Source organism: Hyla sarda, chromosome 7 (assembly GCF_029499605.1).
Source record: "Hyla sarda isolate aHylSar1 chromosome 7, aHylSar1.hap1, whole genome shotgun sequence".
In the NCBI taxonomy this organism is placed as follows: domain Eukaryota; kingdom Metazoa; phylum Chordata; class Amphibia; order Anura; family Hylidae; genus Hyla; species Hyla sarda.
The window spans coordinates 201,438,887-201,461,995 of NC_079195.1; the positions used below are offsets into that span (position 1 = coordinate 201,438,887).

The 23,109-nt window shown below is 46.6% G+C and overlaps 1 protein-coding gene and 1 long non-coding RNA gene across 5 annotated transcripts in view; one reads left to right on the forward strand and one right to left on the reverse strand.

Annotated features, from left to right (window-relative positions):
- PODN (podocan) overlaps positions 1 to 23,109 on the reverse strand; it is a 93,834-nt gene that overhangs the window by 22,356 nt on the left and 48,369 nt on the right. For 3 of the 4 annotated variants that reach the window (XM_056532211.1, XM_056532213.1, XM_056532210.1), the window contains 3 exons: positions 8,763 to 8,872; positions 2,976 to 3,132; positions 564 to 679 (listed from right to left, as the gene is read on the reverse strand). In XM_056532211.1, the coding sequence (XP_056388186.1) occupies positions 564 to 679; positions 2,976 to 3,132; positions 8,763 to 8,872 (383 nt within the window). Of the gene's footprint in view, positions 1 to 563; positions 680 to 2,975; positions 3,133 to 8,762; positions 8,873 to 18,087; positions 18,416 to 23,109 lie in introns of those variants that run through there. The other variant, XM_056532214.1, reaches the window with a different exon arrangement.
- On the forward strand, positions 19,318 to 22,657 carry LOC130283052 (uncharacterized). The gene is made up of 2 exons (XR_008846597.1): positions 19,318 to 19,609; positions 22,291 to 22,657. It is a non-coding gene; the product is annotated as an uncharacterized LOC130283052 (long non-coding RNA).

Here is a 23,109-nt window from a genome sequence, read left to right on the forward strand (position 1 = left end):
AATGAGACCCCAAAATTCTCCCTTGTATAGTGAGGTGCAGCGGAGGAGTTAGTCAGTCTACTGTTAGTTCACCCTAGTGTGGCTCCTGAGCAACAGCTTGGCTCAGGTGTGCTGTGTGTCGTGTGCTCTGAGGAGAGGCCTACTTCTACTCTAATCTCTATACTGGTCATCCTGCACTGAAAATACTCGCATGTGGGAAATGTATGCCCCTGCGGAGAAAGCTACAGATTATTGACAGGACCCTAGCTACCACAATTCATTCATTCAATTACTACAAGTCTCAGAAGGGCAACAGGGCTCCCAAGGGGTTACGCTGCACTCTCGCACCAAAGGCCAGTTGTCTATGTAATTCCACCTGCATTTGCTTAGTAAAGACAGTTATATGTAACCTGACGTCGGTGTGTTTATTTGCTCATCGTGTCTGGCCCAGGAGAAGCTGTCTCCAACCTTAGGCCGTGTATAGGATAACAGTGCCCTGGTGTCACGAAGTGATCAGGTATTCTTACTAACACCCTGTGTCCGCCACACATTCTTATAACAACAATGACAGGATCTCAACTTACATAAAGGTCTCATTGTTCATTCCTTCATTAGAAAGGAAGTTATTTTGCAGGTAAAGCTCACGCAGACCTGTGAGATGGCTGAAAGCTCCTGCAGGAATCTTCTCCAATCTGTTGTTCTGTAGGAGATAAATATATTTTCTGCTGTGGTCACTAGGCCAGAAGAAGAAGCAATTTTGTAATAATAAACATGCACATATATTATACGTCTATAGCTTTTTAACACAGTGATTGAATTCTCTTAAAGGGTACTCCGCTCCTAGACATCTCATCCCCTATCCAAAGGATAGGGGATAAGATATCTGACCACGGGGGTCCTGCTGCTGGGACCCCCGTGATCTCTGTGCAGCGCCTGGCATTCATTTAGAATGCTGGCTGCGGGTGATGGGGGTCCCAATAGGCCCCTCGTGAAGTTACGCCTCGCCCCCTCAATGCAGGTCTTGCATTGAGAGGGCACAGCGTGATGTCACAAGGGGCGTGGCCATGATGTCACAACCTCGCTGCCCGCTCCAAGCGTTCGGAACAAAATGTTGCAAACGCTGGGTCAGGGGAGTACCCCTTTAGTTCCACTGGTCTTGTCTGATGCTCTGTTATTCCTCAGTTAAAGGGGTAGTCCAGCCCTCAAAAATGTATACCCTATGTACAAGATAGGAGATAATTGTCTGATCCCGGGAGGCAAGCACACACTCCATTTATTGTCTATGTGTGCACCGGAGTTACCCAAGTACATTGCTTAGTTGACAGTAAAGGGAACGTGCTGACCCACCAATCCCATTCAGTAGGGAGAGTTAGGCTTCTTGTTGTAGAGAACTTGGGGAGGGGGTCCCAATAGGTCAAACCCTCTGCAGTAAGAAACATATCCCCTATATTCTGGTATACTGGACTGGAATACCCCTTCAAGGTCCCTATGCACAGAAAAAAGCTGGCCAAATCCCACCGATTTCCGGTAGTGCCCAACTGTCTAATGTGTATGAGGGCCTCAGGACTCTTCTTTGTCAGATGATGTCAGGAGAGAAAAGGATCAGGCATAAATGAAGTCTAAACTGCTCACTTTAGCATGGTGCATGGCTAACGCTCAAAATTATAAAAATATGCTCCAATAGATGGAGAACCACTGCAGGTGAAACACAAAAATAAACAGGTGCATTTCGGATCAATGATCCTTTTTCGTAGACATTGGGCATGTTGGATTTTAACTGCCTGATCCTTTTGTTCTCTGAGAGAGAACTTCTCCTCAGATCATGAAGGTAAAGCCTAGCTGAACATTTCTATATGCGGAGGGATCATAAGAGATGATGACCAACAGCTAGCACAGGTGTATGGGAACCGTAAGTTCTTTGCCCGCCCCACACCAAACATCTCTGAATTGGCTAAAATTGGTTTGCACTTGCTGCTGTTTTTGGAGGATCCTGATCATTCTTCTAGAAAATAGTGACTGGAAAACCCTGATCTAGATTATGGTTATTTAAAGGGGTACTTTGCCCCTAGACATCTTATCCCCTATCCAAAGGATAGGGGATAAGATGTCTGATCGCAGTGGTCCAGCTGCTGGGGACCCCCGCATTCTCCCTGCTACACCCGTTTGTTTAGAGCGTCCAGTGCAGCGCCGGAGGCTTGTGACCTCACGGCCACGCCCCGCTCGTTACATCACGGCTACATCCCCTCAATGCAAGTCTATGGGAGGGGGCGTGACTGTCGTCACGCCCCCTCCCATAGACTTGCATTGAGAGGGCATGGCTGTGACATCACGAGCGGGGTGTGACATCACAAGCCTCTGCTCCACATGGCCAGTCATCCGTCACGGAGCAAAGTTCGCCCGTGCACCGAATGTCTGGGGTGCCACAGCCGAGATCGCGGGGGCCCCAGTGGTAGGACCCCTGTGATCAGTTATCTTATCCCCTATTCTTTGAATAGGGGATCAGATGTCTATGGGCGGAGTATCCATTTAATATAGGAAACTATCAGGCTATGGTCCTGGCAGACCACTTTTCCTTCTTCTTAAACAGGTCCTCCAGAAATAAACTGATCACAGCTGTTGGAAAACTTGGCAGCAAGTGTTTCACTTCCCTACAGCACCGCCACAGGGGAAATGAGTCATTACACTGTGCCCATTGAAATGAATGGACTCTGTGTGTAAAACACAAACATGCCAGGACCTCCAGAGCAAGAGAGGTTTCGCTCTGCCAATGGATGATGTTTACAAATGACAGATCCCCAGATCACTCTACTTGGGATGGCTGAAAATACAACCCTGCTATATAAGAAAGTCTTTTGTTCTATAAGCAACACCAGGTTCCCCTATCCAAGTGTTTTCAGGAGGGGAGAGGGGGGAGATTTTCTATGGATAGAAAACATGCTGTCTATATATTTAGTTATGCCGGCTCTCACAGATGTCAAAGAAATGATTTCTGATACCTTCATGTGCAGTTTATACAGTGCTGGGGGCAGGTTCTTGGGGACGTGCCTCAGGAAGTTGCTGGACATTATAAGGATCTCCACATTGTCTGAGCGGTTGAACACGTTGTCTGGTAGGCCAGCGTCCGTCAGCTTATTGTTGTGTAGATACACAGACCTGATGGGAGAGAACGTCCATCATCCTCAATGTTGTACCACTACTTGCAATAATTCTGAGGTTAAAGAGGTCATCCAGCACTTATCCACAACTTATCTACTATACAAGGTGTATATTATCTCTATGCTGTGATGTGGTATGGAGACAGATGGCATTAACCCCTTTTATTCGTGACGCCAGGACATGGTTTATCCTCAATACCACCCGAAGGTATACTGCTAGATCCTGGGCTAGGCACGGGGGCAATAATGACTCCGACGCCAAGTTATGGACAATGGTAGCTTTACTGAGTGACATATGGTACAGTCTATACAGTTCAGCCAGGCCCACGGAGGTGACCACTGACTTCAGAGACCTTAAGAGCTTGCTGGGACTTGCAGTGGTTTTGGACAATTTAGTGCAGACCACGTTGACTTGACAATAGATAACAGTGACTGACTTGACTTGACTGGAGACAGACTAAGCTGTGACTTTGGTTTACCTGTAGCTTGTGGCTGCAGACTTGAGGCCTCCTATGACTCCAAACACACTCCTAGACTCGACTGCTCTGGACCTCAGCTTAGCAGAAAGAGTGAGAGCAGAGGCTCCACCCAGGGCTTTTATGGGGGAGACTCTGGTGGGATCCCATTGGTCACCCTTAAGTCACCTGGTCACTGATACCTCCTGGGTAACAATCACATGATAACCCACATGACAAATGAAGATCACATGGGAACATTTCTTAAAGTTATAACACTTCTTTATACACTTTACAGCATAATAAATGGCAAAACATACGTACATGAGGGGGCACTGCAGGGAGGCTGCCTGACAGGACAGCAAGGGTACGGGGTAACAACTCCCGTACTGGGCCACCACAGTGACATCCCTGTGTTTATTATACCTGTACTGTGACATTACTGTGCTTATATATGTACTGTGACATCATTGTGTTTACTACCCCTCAACTGTGACATCACTGTGTTTATTATATATGTACTTTGACATCACTGTGTATATTATTCCTGTACTGTGACATATTTGTGTTTACTATCCCTGTACTGTGACACCACTATGTTTATTATATAGGTACTGTGACATCATTGTGTTTACTATCCCTCGACTATACTGGGACATCACTGTATTTATTGTTCCTGTACTGTCACATCACTGTGTTTATTATATATGTACTTTGACATCACCGTGTATATTATTCCTGTACTGTGACATCACTGTGTATATTATCCCTGTACTGTGACATCACTGTGTGTATTATCCCTGTACTATGACATCACTGTATATATTATCCCTGTACTGTGACATCACTGTGTGTATTATCCCTGTACTGTGACATCACTGTGTATATTATCCCTGTACTGTGACATCACTGTGTGTATTATCCCTGTACTGTGACATCACTGTGTTTATTATATATGTACTTTGACATCACTGTGTATATTATTCCTGTACTGTGACATCACTGTGTATATTATCCCTGTACTGTGACATCACTGTGTATATTATCCCTGTACTGTGACATCACTGTGTGTATTATCCCTGTACTGTGACATCACTGTGTTTATTATATATGTACTTTGACATCACTGTGTATATTATTCCTGTACTGTGACATCACTGTGTATATTATCCCTGTACTGTGACATCACTGTGTGTATTATCCCTGTACTATGACATCACTGTGTGTATTATCCCTGTACTGTGACATCACTGTGTATATTATCCCTGTACTGTGACATCACTGTGTATATTATCCCTGTACTGTGACATCACTGTGTATATTATCCCTGTACTGTGACATCACTGTGTGTATTATCCCTGTACTATGACATCACTGTGTGTATTATCCCTGTACTGTGACATCACTGTGTATATTATCCCTGTACTGTGACATCACTGTGTATATTATCCCTGTACTGTGACATCACTGTGTATATTATCCCTGTACTGTGACATCACTGTGTGTATTAACCCTGTACTGTGACATCACTGTGTGTGTTATCCCTGTACTGTGACATCACTGTGTTTATTATATATGTACTTTGACATCACTGTGTATATTATCCCTGTACTGTGACATCACTGTGTATATTATCCCTGTACTGTGACATCACTGTGTTTATTATATATGTACTTTGACATCACTGTGTATATTATTCCTGTACTGTGACATCACTGTGTATATTATCCCTGTACTGTGACATCATTGTGTTTACTATCCCTCGACTATGCTGGGACATCACTGTATTTATTGTTCCTGTACTGTCACATCACTGTGTTTATTATGAATGTACTGTGACATCACTATGTTTATTATTATTGTACTGTGACATTACTAGGTATATTATGCCTGTACTGTGACATCATTGTGTTTATTATCCCTGTACTGTGACATCATTGTGTTTATTATCCCTGTACTGTGACATAATTGTGTTTACTATCCCTCGACTGTGACATAATTGTGTTTACTATCCCTATACTGAGACATCACTGTGTGCATTATTCCTGTAATGTGACATCACTGCGTGCATTATTCCTGTGCTGTGACATCACTGTTTTTATTATTCCTAAACTGTGACATCCCTATGTGCATTGTTCCTATACTGTGACATCATTGTTTGCATTATTCCTGTACTGTGACATCACTGTGTTTATTATTCCTGTACTGTGGCCTCATTGTGGGTATTATTCATGTTCTGTGACATCACTGTGTGTATTATTCCTGTACTGTGACAACACTGTGTTTATTATTCATGTTCTGTGACATCACTGTGGGCATTATTCATGTACTGTGACATCACTGTGTTTATTATTTCTGTTCTGTGACATCACTGTTTATTATTCATGTATTAAGACATCACTGTGTTTCTTATTCCTGTACTGTGACATCACTTCGTGCATTATCCCTGTACTGTGACATCACTCTGTATATTATCCCTGTACTGTGACATCATTGTGTGTATTATCCCTGTACTGTGACATCATTGTGTGTATTGTCCTTGTACTGTGACATCCCTGTGTTTATTATTCCTGTTCTCTGACATCATTGTGTATATAATCCATGTACTGTGACATCACTGTGTTTATTATTACTGTTCTGTGACATCACTGTGTATATAATCCCTGTACTGTGACATCACTGTGTTTATTATTCCTGTTCTGTGACATCATTGTGTATATAATAGGTGTTTGTATGATTAGCGCCGCGGCCATAACAAATTTATTGTTCTCGGGGGTGGGGGGGGGGGAGCTGCACAGGGTGCCTCCAGCTGTTTCACGACTACTACTCCCAGCATGCCCTGACAGCCAATAGATGTCAGGGCAAGCTTGGAGTTGTAGTGGTGAAACAGCTGGAGGCACCTTGTGTAGATGAACTAAGGGCGGAAGTCGACCCCCCCAGCAGGCAGTGATGTCGTGCCTGCTGGGGAAGTCTGCCTGGTAGTGAGTGATTTAAAGCAGGGAGGGGGTTAGGGAGAGATGGGCAATAGGCAGGGACAGAAAAAAAAAAGGATGGTGGGAGCTACTCTTTAAGGGAACTGTTATTAATAAAAAGATCTATTTGAGGCAAAGTTTTCATCCTAATTCCTATACATATTCTGTTAAGGTTTATATGGGGTCAGTAAGTGAACAGAAAACAATGTAGAATTTTCTTTCCCTGTGATGCATTTGTATAAGACTAGCATATGAAAAACAAATTGAAACTATTCACTGTGTCTCAAGTACAGTACCAGATTTATTTTACGAAAGAGTTAATATTTCATAAGGAAATTGAAAAAGGGACAAAAAAATATTATGGAAGCTGAGCTAATAAAGAACATGTTTTCATATGAAATACAATAGAGAACCCAGCATAGCATCCAACTAGCTAAATTAACCAGTTACAAAGAAAGCCTTAAAGGGGTTTTCCATAACTAGCTTATAGCATGACAATTGAACATATCATAAAAGCATACTGACAGGCTAAGAAGACATCTTTATCTGAAGAATATGTGGATTCTAGAGAGTTTTATTGGAGAAGTTTCTCAAGCTACAATGCTTTACGTTGAGATAATTGGGAGTTATGGAAATCTAAGAGTTTCCTTTTATACGAATGGGAGTTATAGTAAACTACTATAAGAAAAATGTTTTCACATCAACTGGGGCCAGAAATCTATTGTTACGCCCGGCGGGCGGGGCCGGGATTCGCATCTCGGGACGCGCCCCCATGCGAATCTCAGCCTGTCACTCACCTCTCTTGCCTGCTGTCCCTTCCGTGCTCTTGCAGTCCCGGCGCGCGTGCCCCCGCCTCATAGGGTGCGCACGCCGAAGCTCTAAGATTTAAAGGGCAAGTGCGCCCGTAATTATCACCTTCACCTTTGTTATAAGTTTCTGACTCACTGCCGGATCTTTGTTTGCCATTGTGTCTTAGAGAAAGCTATTCTGTGTCTTGCCTCACCATGTTCCTGATACCTCTATTCCGTGACCTGACCTTGCTCCTGTGCCGCCTGCCTATAGACCTCATGCTTCGTTCCTGACTATGCACCTGTGCCGCCTGCCCTGACCTTCTGTTATCCCGACCACAACTTGCCGTATTCCTCTTGTGCCTCGTATCTCCTTGGCCGCCTGTGTGGTCGAGTCGTGCCAGGGGTAGCGACCTGGGTGCCGCCTGCTGCAGCAAATCCATCCCGCTTTGCGGCAGGCTCTGGTGAAAACAGTGGCACCTTAGACTCCGCTCCCTGACACGGCCGACGTCACCACACAGGTCCAGTGGGTCCACTACTACCGTGTGTGTTACAGCCTGCTGCCGTGAGATTTACAGTTATACAGATTTGTAAATGTATTCTATTTAAAAATCTTAATCCTTCCAGTACTTATCAGCTGCTGTATGCTCCACAGGAAGTTGTGTAGTTCTTTCCAGTCTGACCACAGTGCTCTCTACTAACACCTCTGTCCATGTCAGGAACTGTCTGGAACAGGAAAGGTTTGCTATGGGGATTTGCTTCTGCTCTGGACAGTTCCTGACATGGACAGAGGTGTCAGCAGAGAGCACTGTGGTCAGACAAAAAAAATTCAGAGAGAAAAGACCTTCCTGTGGAGCATATAGCGCTGATAAGTACTGGAAGGCCAAAGATTTTTGAATAGAAGTAATTTACAAATCTGTTTAACTTTCTGGCACCAGTTGATATGAAAAAAATAATTTTCTACAGGGTAACCCTTTATCTTTTTCAGTACTTTTGCTGCGGTAACTCTTTTCTGGGATCAGACCAGATAGGTTAGTCTTTCACCCCATGTGCATCAATAATCTATGGGCGTTTTTGAGCCTGTTTGGTCACCGATTGTCCTTCTTTGGACCATTTATAGTAAGTACTAACCACGGCATAATGGTAATCCACCAATTCCTGCCATTTTGGAGCTTTTCTGACCTGGTTGTCTATCCATCACAATTGTCAAAGATGCCCAGATCCTTACACTTACCTGCTCCCAACACATCAACTGTAAGAACTGACCGATCACTTGCTGCCTAATATACCCCACCCTGACAGGGGCCATTGTCATGAGATATTCAATATCAATAACATTACCCATCAGAGGTAATAATGTTTATCGGTGTACTCTCTAAAACATGAAGACATATTTGGCTCTGTTGGTCTTACCGTAGATTTGGCTTATGTCCAAACGTCATTCCATAGATTTTGGTGATATAATTGGCGGCAAAGTCTGCGCTTATGAGAGAGTTCGGGAGGAACCTTGGTGCCAAGGTGAGCTAAAAATAACCACAAAGGAACAGGTTAAAGCCTCATCATTTATAGCATGAAATATAACAGTATCATAGCTTCACCACAAAACACTCTCAACAGATTATACAGGGTGTCTCAATAGTAAGAAAAACCCATATAAACTGAAAACAGTTTGATAGATGAATCCAAGATGGCGGCATCCAACAGGTTTCCCCCAACTTCTACAGCTTGTGTCTAAAACTGGATCACCATCTGTCAAATGTTTTTCCTTTTATATAGTTGTTAATTTCGAGACATAAATCACATTAAAAAGTATACTAACTTTGTAAACACATTACGTGGCTTATCTTGTACAGATCCTCATTGTATATTATAGTGCAACTAATAAGGTGCTGAATGCACAATTCTGATCTTTTTCTCCCAGCATTCTCTGCTTGTTTGGTGCCTACATAAAGCGTTCGCTGGTGGTTTACCTTCTGTTAAGTATATACATGTTTTTTTATTAATCTTTTTTTAAAGGACAAATATCATTATATTATTGGGTATATAAATACCCCCTTTTAATACCCCATTGTACCTTCTTGTGTTCCCCATCATGCTGCTGGCTTTTTTTGGGAACTGGCTACTTCCTGTTTCTGTGGCCACCCTCAGACTACAATTCCCAGGATCCTTTGTTTCAATGTGGGAGGTGAGTTATTTTCCTCCCACACATCGGTTGCTCCACTCATTGCAACACAGCCACACTCTCTTTGATCACATGACTTGCCCGACATCACCTGATACACAAGCTGTTGATCTGTGCACACATGTGCCAGTGGAATCATCAGGGTGCTGGCTTCACGCACAACAGAAAAAGTAGCCAAGCCCCCTTTCAGCACCTGACTTGTGATGTATTGTCTTGGGCCACACGACAAACTGGGAAAGGTCGGAGACAAGACTCACTTGTGGGCTGCGGAAAATGATCTTTTGGAGAAAAGAAAGACAAAGAATTTCGATGCCAGCCAACAAACACAGGTAAGTGAAGTATATTAGTAACTAGGATAACTTTACTGCCACTGTCTAACATTTTAAAATGTTAAAATCCCAGAATATCCCTTTATTAAATAAAACCCACAAACTCTTATTTAACCTCTTAAGTACGTCCTGGGTCCCGATCCTGCGATATAATGCGGGGTCACACGGTGCCCCTGCATCATATCGCGGCGGGCCCAGCGTCATAGTGAAGCCGGGACCCGCCTCTAATAGCGCACGGCACTGATCGCGCTGCCGCGCGCTATTAAGCCTTTAGCCGCGCACTCAAAGCTGAGCCACGCGGCTAAAAGTGAAAGTAAAAAGTGCCGGTTAGCTCAGGGAGCTCTTCAGGACCGCTATAAACTTCAGGTCACGGCGCAAAAAATGAGCCCTCATAGCGGGGTTATAGGGGTCAGAACGTGACCATTTTAAACGTATAAATTTTCCTGCATGTATTCATGATTTTTTTCTGAAGTGATACAAAATCAAACCTATACAAGTAGAGTATCATTTTAACCGTATGGACATACAGAATAAAGATAAGGTATCATTTTTGCCGAAAAATGTACTGCGTAAAAACAGAAGCCCCCCAAAACTTAAAAAATAGTGTTTTTTCATCAATTTTGTCGCACATTGATATTTTTCCCGTTTCACCGTAGATTTTTGGGTAAAATGACTGATGTCATTACAAAGTAGAATTAGTGACGCAAAAAATAAGCCATCATACAGAATTTTAGGTGAAAATTTTAAAGAGTTATGATTTTTTAAAGTTAAGGTCGAAAAATTGAAAATGAAAAAACAGAAAAAGCCCGGGTCCTTAAGGGGCTAATCAGAATAGTTTTTCCACAATTCCGACTATTTTTGCACATCATGTATTTATTTATTTATTTATGATTAAATCTTTTGTTTCTGTTTATTCAACTTTGGAAAAATTCTCCATTACTGTATTCCAGCACAGAGCTTTGCGTCAGAAGTGTTCGAATTAGATGTCAGTAATGGGTCTGTTGATTTTCCAGTGCGATAATTTCAACATTGATAAAATATCTGCCGGCCATTGCAACTTTCAAAATCGTTTAAAATCAGTAGATGACATTTTTTAAGTCATTCTTCCTGAATATACAGTGATCATTTGTGGCACCATCTACTGGGCAGTATCAATGGGGAGCTGGAGGGGCGCATGCCATAGGGTTGTAGGTAGCAGTGTAGAGCAAGATCTAACAAATGGGAATACATTTTTTTCACCCTAGGAGCATTGTATTGCTTGTATGACTCAAGTAAGTGTAAAAAATATATACCTAAAAGCCATTTTCCCCCCAAAAACCCTATACTATCATACATTTTTTTTACACCTATTTAAAAATATAAAAAAAAAAACAATAAAAAAACACTGGGTATCGCCATAACCGTACCGACTAGAGATGAGCGAACTTACAGTAAATTCGATTCGACACGAACTTCTCGGCTCGACAGTTGATGCCTTATCCTGCGTAAATTAGTTCAGCCTTCAGGTGCTCCGGTGGGCTGGAAAAGGTGGATACAGTCCTAGGAAAGAGTCTCCTAGGACTGTATCCACCTTTTCCAGCCCACCGGAGCACCTGAAAGCTGAACTAATTTATGCAGGAAAAGTCATCAACTGCCGAGCCGAGAAGTTAGTGGCGAATCGAATTTACTGTAAGTTCGCTCATCTCTAGTACCGACCCACCAAATAAACATAATGTCATTTTTAACTGCACAGTGAATGCCATAATAAAAATAATAATAATCAAATAAAAAAATCACAATATTTTGGAGGTTGAATTTTTTGGAGGGGAAAGAAAACACAATTCCTCTCTCATCAGCGCCATCTGAGTTAATAGGCTAAAAGTGGAATTAAATCCTCACACTGTCTGCGCTTACAAGCTGTAAAGTAAGTGACAAATCCCTGACGCATCTAAGTTAATCTTGAACTCAATCCTGACCCTATTATTGGCCAAACAAAACGCAGGTTGGAAGAGAGCGAACGTCTGATGGAGCCAGCGGAACACATCCCAACATGTTATCTGGCCTCCATCTCTGGACCAAGACGCTGCCAGACCTCTGCAATGTGCATTACGGGGAAACCTCCCACACTTGGGCCTCAGCAGCTCCCGTCTCTGAGCCAAGGATCTCTACAAGCTCATTAATGTGTACAGCAGTGTTTCCCAACCAGGGTGCCTCCAGCTGTTGCAAAACTACAACTCCCAACATGCCCGGACAGCCGTCGGCTGTCCGGGCATGCTGGGAGTTGTAGTTTTGCAACAGCAGGGGGCACCCTGGTTGGGAAACACCGCTGTACATCATCAGCCACGATCCTTACATTCAAAATAACCATTCCTATGTATAATGCATATGCTGTAGCACAGTGTTCCCCAAGCTGTGGCTCTCCAGCTGTTGCAGAACCACAACTTCCATCATGCCCTGGCAGCCTTTTGCAACAGCTGGAGAGTGACAGATTGGGGAATGTTCACGTACTGGGAGGACATGTTGGAGAACACTGATGTGGCGCATATGGTAGCTTGGCATAGTATAGCCAAAAAATGGCCGTACACGATTATTAACTACGGTCATCGTCAACAGTAACCTGATGCCTATGTTACCCTTTGGCATGGCACATTAGGGGAGATTCATCAAAACTTGTGCAGAGGGAAAGTTGACTAGGTGCCCATAGCAACCAATCAGATCATTTCTTTTATTTTTGAAAAGGCCTCTGAAAAATAAAAGAAGCAATGTTATTGGTTGCTATGGGCAACTGGTCAACTTTTCCTCAGCCCGAGTCTTGATGAATCTCCCCCCATTGTGTATATGAAATACTATAATGGTAAGATGGAGGGAGTCTTCATATATAGAATTCCCGCCGAAAACAATGAAACTCACCAAAATCAGTCAGTCAGGAGGAAGCTTTTTATTTCATATCCCTGACTAGGGTATCATCCACCTGCGCTGTGACCCTTCTTCTTACTTACTCCCCCCATAAAAGACACGGACCACATACTTTTGGTATAAAGGCCACAGCGGCCATTTTATTCAAAACATCATAACTTAATCCTCAAATATTAATTAACCTTTAAATAACATTAAACATACTCATGTAACATTACCTGACCACACATATCCCTATACAAACAAACTAGTGCAAATATCCTTTAACTCGACTCTACCACCTAGCCAGAGAGAGGACTTGGAGGCATCCCAAATTTTCCTCGGATCTCCTACTTTGCCCTGGGTCGTCCCTTCCCTTAACCCCAGGGCACCGCCTTCAGAGACCCCCGCCCCTTTGGGCCTCTCCCGCAGGGTTTCACCACACGAGGCTGGGTACCGCCCCCAGCCTCACCATCCCATTCAGTGCCAACTCTCTCCAATTGTCTCCAAGTCCCCCTCTAGCTCCTGCAGCTGCGACATCTCAAATATACCCCACCGATGAACACGACATCAGGGCGGGCGGGCAACTTTCTCCCTCGATGTCTCCTCGGCCAGTGGTCACTGTCCCCACTGCCCCCTTTATTTATAACTTACCCTAACTCTCCGCCCCTTGTCCCCCATCTGCCCTCCCTGAACTTTCCCTGACCCCGGACGCTCCAGAGCTGTCCCCTGTCATGGACCCCCTCCCCTCCCATACTGTCTGGTCCGGGGTTGTCTTGACTAGGGTATCATCCACCTGCGCTGTGACCCTTCTTCTTACTTACTCCCCCCATAAAAGACACGGACCACATACTTTTGGTATAAAGGCCACAGCGGCCATTTTATTCAAAACATCATAACTTAATCCTCAAATATTAATTAACCTTTAAATAACATTAAACATACTCATGTAACATTACCTGACCACACATATCCCTATACAAACAAACTAGTGCAAATATCCTTTAACTCGACTCTACCACCTAGCCAGAGAGAGGACTTGGAGGCATCCCAAATTTTCCTCGGGTCTCCTACTTTGCCCTGGGTCGTCCCTTCCCTTAACCCCAGGGCACCACCTTCAGAGACTTTGGGCCTCTCCCGCAGGGTTTCACCACACGAGGCTGGGTACCGCCCCCAGCCTCACCATCCCATTCAGTGCCAACTCTCTTCAATTGTCTCCAAGTCCCCCTCTAGCTCCTGCCACCGACGGCCTCTTGTGACTCCTTACAAGCGGCCGCTCCCCCACAACTGAACCGCCCTCTCCAACATGTCTCGTATTTCCCACGCCCAAAGATCCGTCCCAATGGGATTCAAATGGACCCCATCAGGCCCCAAAAACTCGGAAGAGGCAACCTCCAGTTCCCTGTGCCTGACCGCCAGGCCCCCGTTCCTAGCCACAAAACGACTGACCACTCTATTAACTTTTGCCCGCGCCCTGTTCAGGCTAGCCACCGACCTTGCCCGCTTCCATTTAAGCCTGGCCACAATGTCCGACCATATGATAAAAATCCCCGGAAATGACGACCAGATTCTCAACAGGTCCAGCTTAATGTCCCTCATCAAGGACCTGGCCGTCCTACCCCCCAAGTCGTTGCCCCCCACGTGAAGGACTAACACATCAGGGGCCCTATCAAGGTCGACATATTTCTGTAAAAACGGCAGAACTCCCCCCCACAGCAACCCACCTTGCCCCAACCACCTCACCTGTGCCTCTTCCCTGGAAAACCCAAATTGCCGCCCATCCGGGCGCACCGCGGCCCTCGCCGCACCCCTCACCACATATGAGTGTCCCAGGATCCAGATTAGGCACGACGCAGCACCTGAAAAACATAAACAACAAACAAAAAAACCCTTACAGCAACAAACCCACCGAAATTACATCAAATGAGGACGCACATATAAACGAAATCTATCAGATTCCCACCGGCCTATCCGCCGTATAGCATCTGGTCCCAGCCCCCACCTTGCAGCCTCTGTAGCAGCCCCAATCCTGAATGAATGGGAACTAAAGTCCCCACTACCCCTACCCAGTTTTTTCAAGGCCAGCTGGAAAACTCGAATAAACTGAAACCTAGATAAAAATTCACCACTTTCGTGCATCAGCAATGGCCCCCCCATTGCCGGGCGAATAGCCACGTATGCCCTAAAACAAGACACCGGGCACATGCCCGACCCAGCCAACGGCGCCAATCTCACCACAAAACCCCGACCCAACTGATCTGTCTTGGAGCGCCGGACCACACATGCCAAATTACCCCCGTCATCAGTCACATCAGACACCAACAACCCTCCCACCGAGACCTTACTCGGCGCCACCAATTCCGACACCCGAAACGCTCCAAAAAAACGCTAATGAAAAAGCAAGCCGAAACAGAACCAGCTCAAAATTCGAAAGACACACCCGGGACAAAACACCACCTAACTCCACTAACAAAGAAAAGGACACCGGCCTCCTGGAGTCCCTAACCTGCAAGCCCCTCCGAAACCCCCTGGCCGCCTTTCTAACCAAAAATGCCTTAGTAGCGTCCTGCATTCCCCGTACCTGAAACCAAAACGCCAAAGCCGACAGCCGCCGGCTAAGTCCGGACCCGGACACCCCGTCCCCATACAACCTCCCCACAAAACACAAGACTGCCACCTCCCAATCCCCCACAGACTGCAACACACCCATACCTGCCACCAGTTCTTCCCACTCTTTCCAGCACTTACAATAGCCGGCCCAGGTGCTCGCACAGACCGACCGCCTGACAAGCCCAAAAGCCGCCGTTAAACCACTCTCCACAGCTCCTCCGGACATGCGATCCCTTCGACCTCCGCTTCCAGTGCCAACGCCCGAAATCGACCCCACTGGAAACGAGAAAGGGAGTCAGCAATTTCGTTCTGAACCCCAGGAACATGCAAGGCAACAAACTGCGCATTAAGACGCAACCCCCTCAACACCAGCTGCCGCAACAAACGCACAACCGGCGGTGAATTCGCCGTCTGCGCATTAATTGCTTGCACCACCCCCAGATTATCGCACCGAAAGCATACCTTCCTGTCCCGGAGCCTATCCCCCCAAATCTCAACCGCCACCAGAATAGGAAATAATTCCAATAGAGCCAAGTTCCGCACCAGCCCTGCCGACCTCCACTCATCCGGCCATGCACCGACGCACCATTCCCCCTGCCAATATACTCCGAACCCATGGCTCCCCGACGCATCGGTAAACAACTCCAGATCCCAATTAGACACTTGCCCCCCCATGATGACCGACCTACCATTATAGACCTCCAAAAACTCCGCCCACACCGCCAAGTCAGCTCGCAGATCCGCAGTCAGGCGAACATAATGCCGCGGCCTGGTCACCCCCGCGGTCGCTGCCGCCAACCTGCGGCAGAAGACACGCCCCATCGGCATAATGCGACAGGCAAAATTCAGCCTACCCAACAACGACTGCAAGTCCCTAAGTTGCAACTTCCGCATCCCCGCCGCCGACGCCACCGCCCCCTTTAATTCACTCAGTTTATCTTCAGGCAGCCGGCATTCCATGGCCACCGTGTCTATTACCAAGCCCAAAAACTTCAATTGAGTGGACGGCCCCTCCGTCTTGTCGGGCGCCAAGGGCACCCCAAAGCCGGCCGCCACCCTCTCCATAGTCTGCAATAACACCGAACACAACGCCGAACCACCCGGACCCACGAACAAAAAATCGTCGAGGTAATGCAGCACCGAATCAACTTGAGACTCGGCCCGCACTACCCATTCCAGAAACCTGCTAAAACACTCAAACAGTGCGCACGACACCGAGCACCCCATAGGTAAACATTTATCCACAAAATACTCCCCCTCCCAACAACACCCCAACAACACAAAACTATCCGGGTGCACCGGCAAAAGGCGAAACGCCGCCTCAATGTCTGTCTTAGCCAAGAGCGCCCCCCTCCCATATTTCCGGACCCAAGCCAGCGCCGCATCAAAAGAGGTATACGTCACTGCGCACACCTCCGGATCAATCCCGTCATTCACCGAGCCTCCCACCGGATGTGAAAGGTGGTGAATAAGCCGGAATCTATTCGGCTCCTTCTTCGGAACGAGCCCCAAAGGGGACACCCGTAATTCCGGCAAAGGAACCTCCGGAAATGGGCCCGCCATGCGGCCCAACGACACCTCCTTCAACAACTTCTCCCTAACCACCTCCGGGTGCCGCAGAGCCGACACCAAATTCCTAACCACCCCTTGCGGTTTAACATTGGCACACGGGATACGAAATCCTAACTCAAACCCCTCCCTCAACAGTCGAGCATCCCCCCTATTTGGGTACTTGTCTAAAAACGGCCCCATCCTTTCCACCCTCACTGGTGTTTCCCCCCTTGTGCTCAATCTCCGATCCCCCTCTCTTCCCTTTTTTAAAACATCGGGACAAACTGTGAGCACCTCCGCAACCGGAGCATTCATGCTTAAAACGGCATCCCTCCCCGAATCGGCATTGGCCCTCATTAAACTGCCAGCAGCACCCTTTACCCGTCCCCGCCGGCCGACCGGACCCAGATCCGGTCGCACCGGCCCCGTCCCGAAAGGACTGGCCCACACCCTTCGGTGCCGCCATCAACCTCATCCAAAGCCCAATGTCTTTATGATCCCAGCGTAAAGAAGGCCTAACCGCCTTCCGCTGCCGGAACTGTTCATCATACCGCAACCATAAACCCTGTACGCCTCCCCCACTGAATCCATGTAACAAAAAAGACCTGAACAATTCCCAGGCGCTTTCTCCCCAATGACACTGGCTAGGATGGCGAAGGCCTGCAACCAATTGGAAAACGTCCGGGGTATCAACCGATACCGCCGACGCTCCTCCTCTTCCTTCTTAGACTCGTCCGGCTTCACCCTGTCTAAATTAAATTTCTCCAGAGGCAAGAGAGAAAATATCTCCACATACTCATCCTTCCATATTTTCTCCCTGACCTCCGCCTTCAAATGAGCCCCCAGCGGCCCTTCAAAACAGACATAAACCTCCCCCCTAGCCGCATCCGCCAATCTCACCTCATCCCCCGCCTTAGCCGCCGGCGCCGCGGGCGCCCCCACTATCGCACCCCTCCCTATCTCGACCTCAGTACCAACCGCAGCCGTCACCACTGCAGACCCCCCACTCCCCCCAGCTGCCTTGTCTGCCGCCACCAACCCCTGCGGACCCTGTCCTGCCTCCCACACAGCAACCGGGGACCCCCTGCTAGACGCGGCCCTGTCCTGCAAAAGACTTCTAACATCACGCAGCAAAGACTGTAGCCCCTCCCACAACCCCCCCCCCCCCCATTGGACAATGAAGCAGACTCACCAAGCCTCTCTGGCCCCAGGTGACCAGCGGCTGTAGCTCCCGAATCTCCACCAGCACCCGATGCAGCAGCTCCCGTAGATCCAGACGGCACGCGGTGGGCAGACCCCGCTGTTGCAGCTCCACGAACATCCACTCCATCAGCAGCAACACTGCCTCCAGCTGGTGCAGGCGGCTCCACCACACTCCCAGCCACAGACAGCCTGCGTCTTCCTCCTGCCCCGACTCCTCTTGTCTCCACTCTCCTGACAACAGAGGCAAGTCTCTCTCCTGTAGCACTCAAGGCAGGGGAGTCCCGGCCCCTCCCCTCCCCATCACTGCTCAGTTCAGCTGAGCTCACTTCAGACGTGCCCAGGGCCAGACCATTCCCCGACCTCCCCCGTGCAGGATCTTGGCCTCTCCCGTCGTCATGGTGCCTAGACCTCCGGCCCCCATAGTTCCTGGGGGCCTCAGCGATACCGGAAGCCTCCTCCTGGCTCCCTCCAACAGCCACCCACGTGCTTCGTGCGCCCCTCCGGGCCACTGGAGAGACACTGCGCCTCCTCCCCGACCTCCGGGCCCCCCTCGCTCTCGGAACATCAGAGCGAGGGACAGCCGTATCGTCCAGGTTCGCGTTGCGGCCTCCTCTCCCAGCAGCCGCGACAGCGCCGCTCGTCTCCGCCACCCGCTGCACGCCCGGTGGATTCCTCCCCGCCCCCCTGCCCTCAGGAGTGGGATCGGATGGTGCAGGGGTAGCGGGAGGGTCCCGCAAGGGGCTCGCATGGCGGCGGCGGGTGCGTGGAATTACCTCCGGGCTCAGGCGCGAAAGGGGCCTGGATCGGCGGGCACTGGACCTGGGGGCCCCGGATTCCTCTGCAGCGCTCCCGGCCTGAAGACCCTGCAGCTGCGGCACCAGCCAGTCAGCGCCCCTCGCCACTACCTCGTCCCGGACCCTCCGCATCAGATCTTCCAGCGCAGCATCCATGGTAAGCCCAACTTTCTCCCTCGATGTCTCCTCGGCCAGTGGTCACTGTCCCCACTGCCCCCTTTATTTATAACTTACCCTAACTCTCCGCCCCTTGTCCCCCATCTGCCCTCCCTGAACTTTCCCTGACCCCGGACGCTCCAGAGCTGTCCCCTGTCATGGACCCCCTCCCCTCCCATACTGTCCGGTCCGGGGTTGTCTGTCCTCATATATTGTTGTCATATCCCAACCTCATATCCTGTCCTTATGTGCCATCCTCATATCCTGTCCTCAGGTGGGACTGATTTGTGATGAAGATATTGTAAGCTGAAAATAGAACAGGACGTGGCTTTGTGGGACTGGGCATGATTTGTAAGTCAGACCGATGCACAAAAAGGGTAGATAATAAAGGGGTGGGGCTTAAAATGTGGGAGTGTCTTTGTGAGATGAGGTGTGGCTTGCAAGCCGTATTGGCACATTCACCAGGAGATGCAGAACGGAGCTTGTGGAGTAAGGTAGTGGAAGTCCCATTTACTTGCATGGGACTTGAAACAAAAACCCATCTTTTATATAAGAGTGTAGGTAAGGGTTAATTTAACTATCATATCTTTTTATTTGACATGTAAGTAATATGTGTACCAGGTATTGAAATATCTCCATCTGTACGGAAGTTATATGGGAACATACATTTCCCATTGATTTGCATGGGACTTTAAACAAAAACCCCGACCCTCTCAAATGGGGGTAGTTAAGGGTTAAATTAACTATCCTATATTTTAAGTGGACATATAAGTAACATGTGACCAAGTATTATCGAAATATCTCCAGCCGTTTGGAAGTTATGCGGTAACATATATTTCCCATAGACTTGTATGGGACTTTAAACAAAAACCCCGCCCCTGGCAAATGGGGGTGAGTAAGGGTTAAATTACCTATCCTATGTTTGTTGGTGACATATAAGTAACATGTGGCCAAGTTTCATGTTAATATCTTTAGCCGTTTGGACGTGATGCTGGAACATACACACACATACATACACACATTGGAGGAGATTTATCAAAACCTGTGCAGAGGAAAATTTGCCTAGTTGCCCATAGCAACCAATCAGATCACTTCTTTCATTTTGCAGAGGCCTTGTTAAAAAGGAAAGAAGCGATCTGATTGGTTGCTATGGGCAGCTGGACAAATTTTCCTCTGCACAGGTTTTGATAAATCTCCCCCATTGAGTTATATATATATATATATATATATATATATATATATATATATACACCCTATTTTCTCTTCAAGTAATGGAGTAACTGACAAAACTCGGGATGTTGGTGGGCCTTAGAGGGGTTATCCAGGAATCAACTGGCTTCAGAAAGTTAAACAGATTTGTAAATTACTTCTATTAAAAAATCTTAATCCTTTCAGTACTTATGAGCTTCTGAAGTTAGGGTTGTTCTTTTCTGTCTAAGTGCTCTCTGATGACACATGTCTCGGGAACCGCCCAGTTTAGAAGCAAATCCCCATAGCAAACCTCTTCTAAACTGGGCGGTTCACGAGACAAGTGTCATCAGAGAGCAATTAGACAGAAAAGATCAACCTTAACTTCAGAAGCTCATAAGGATTCAGACTTTTTAATAGAAGTAATTTACAAATCTACAAATACAGTTTTTTTCAACCTTCTACATATATTAATTTATTTATATATTAATTCTTATTTCTACAAGTCCAAGATAAACTCATCATACATACCCTCTCTTATCTCTTTTATTGTTACACCTGTCCTAAACTTTACCTCCTCTTTCCTTATGATCCAGTACCTGATGTTATCCCCAACCTGGATTTTCCAGAGTTTCCAACTTTCCCCAAACCATCATTCACACTATAACAAACGCTCCTGATATTCATCACACATACATATTTCTACTGAGGAAAAGGCCAGCGGCCTTGAAACGCATCTAGTTATCCATACAATACTTGCATCTATCCAGCGAAATACAGAACTCCATTTGCAACTGCTGGAAGCCCCTACTACCGGGACCACTGTTACTGCTCTGCCGTTCTACGCGCGCACAAGCGCCCAGTTCACACGAGGGACGCCAGCATCCACTCCCACCGCTGCTCCCGCCACGATCACGTCCCTGCTGTCTCCCTACACCACCGAGGACCCACGGCACACCTCAGGCCGGTACCATCCGTGCCAGCCGCGGACCTCCAAAGGATGACAGCCAATGACTTCTGAAGTAAGATCTCTGCAGCATCCTTTACAGCGCTACCCCTCGCAGGGGACAGAGACCGGTCACCGCCGGAGGCTGACACCTCCGTGCCATCTTGCTGAGCCAGCGATTACGGGAGTGGTGAGTGATGCTGTGCACCGAACCCTGTCACTAACTTTACAACATTATCTGCAACACTGTATCACCAACGATTGATACTTGATACATTGTGCTTAAAGAGCGCATCAGTAACCAAGACTGTCATTATATAGAAAGGCTGACATTACTCTATTGGTTGCTATATCGCTTCCAGACATTGGAACTTATCCTGATTATTGAAAGACATCATTTTCTCCATAATTGAACAGCACTACCCTTTGATCTTAGGATCTAATAGCGGGACATTGACTTTATAGATGCAAGTGATCTGATTTATTCCCATTTGTTTTATATTGATTATATTGATTCATTATACCTTTCCCACCATATTTTTCCACTGTGTTTATGTCCCATGCAAGCGCCCTGCAGGGACAGTGAGCATTAGTGAATATACATTTTGATTAATAAATATTTTACATTTACATTTACCTGGATCAATCTCTTTTCTATATTCCCTTTTCTACCTTGAGGACTGATAATTGGTTGATTTTTCCACTATATCTATATAATTTACAAATCTGTTTAACTTTCTGGAGCAAGTTGATATATATATATATATATATACATATAAAAGTTTTTTCCTGGATAAACCCTCTAAGAACTGGGTTGGGCACTACTTGTGTGTAGAGTCTCCTCACTCTCCCATACGGCAGATTTTAGGGGAGAGAACGGTTGGATTTCAACATGTTCAGTCCCTTTGTTCTCAAGGAGATACGCCAATTGCCAAAGAAGTCTGGCAGCAGTTTTCTCCCCTTTGCCCATTTAGAATACATGCATACTTGGCTGTGCTGAGCGTGCATGTGTATAGGGCAACCGGGAGAGTTTGATTATGAATTATTGAACATTTGGCTAATAGCTATCTACAATATATGGACAGATTTTTTTTTTATTTTTTTAAAGGATTAAAAAAGACTAACAAGGAGAAAAGTAACTTCAGTGAATGATACGCATGACATCTTCTATGCCAGGAACAGAATCAGACAGCTGGTCTTCTGAGTCGGAGGAATGGAGTTTGGAAACCTTGACTTGTCTGATTAGAATCCATGAAGAAACTGGAATCAACAGGAGCACCTGGAGCTCCACATGTCATAAACTTGTATTATGGGGATTCAGGGCCAGGCTCAGACTACATACAGAACATAGGAACAGCCAGATCCATCCTTAGCATTTCCAAGGAAGTTGTATGAAGGTTCTACTCAATATTTGTCTATAGCCTATAGGAGAATTATGACTGCTATATATATATATATATATATATATATATATATATATATATATATACACCATCAAGGCAGTAAGCAAATGAATGTTCTTCTCAGGTGTGGAAGAGCTAACGCATCATTTTAGGTCAAGCTTTTCCAAAGGGTAGAACAGGGGTGTAACTATAGGGGATGCAGAAGTAGCAGTCGAACTAGGACCCTGGTGCATAAGGGGCTCCCAAGGCAAATCTGCCACATAAGAGACCAGTATTATAAGAATCCTGTGTATAAAGAGGTTATCCAGTTATTAGTGGATAGGGGATGAATGTCTGATCCCAGCGGTCGGACAATCTACCCCCCCCCCCCATCAGAACTGGGCTTACTTTGTGACCCATCTCAGTGGCTGATTGGCTGAGTGGGCCATTACTGCTGAGACCAGTTAGTGTCTTAGGGTGCATGCCAGGTGTGCTCAGTGGGGAGCGCTCTCGGGCTCTCCCAACGAGATACATGGATGGGGGGT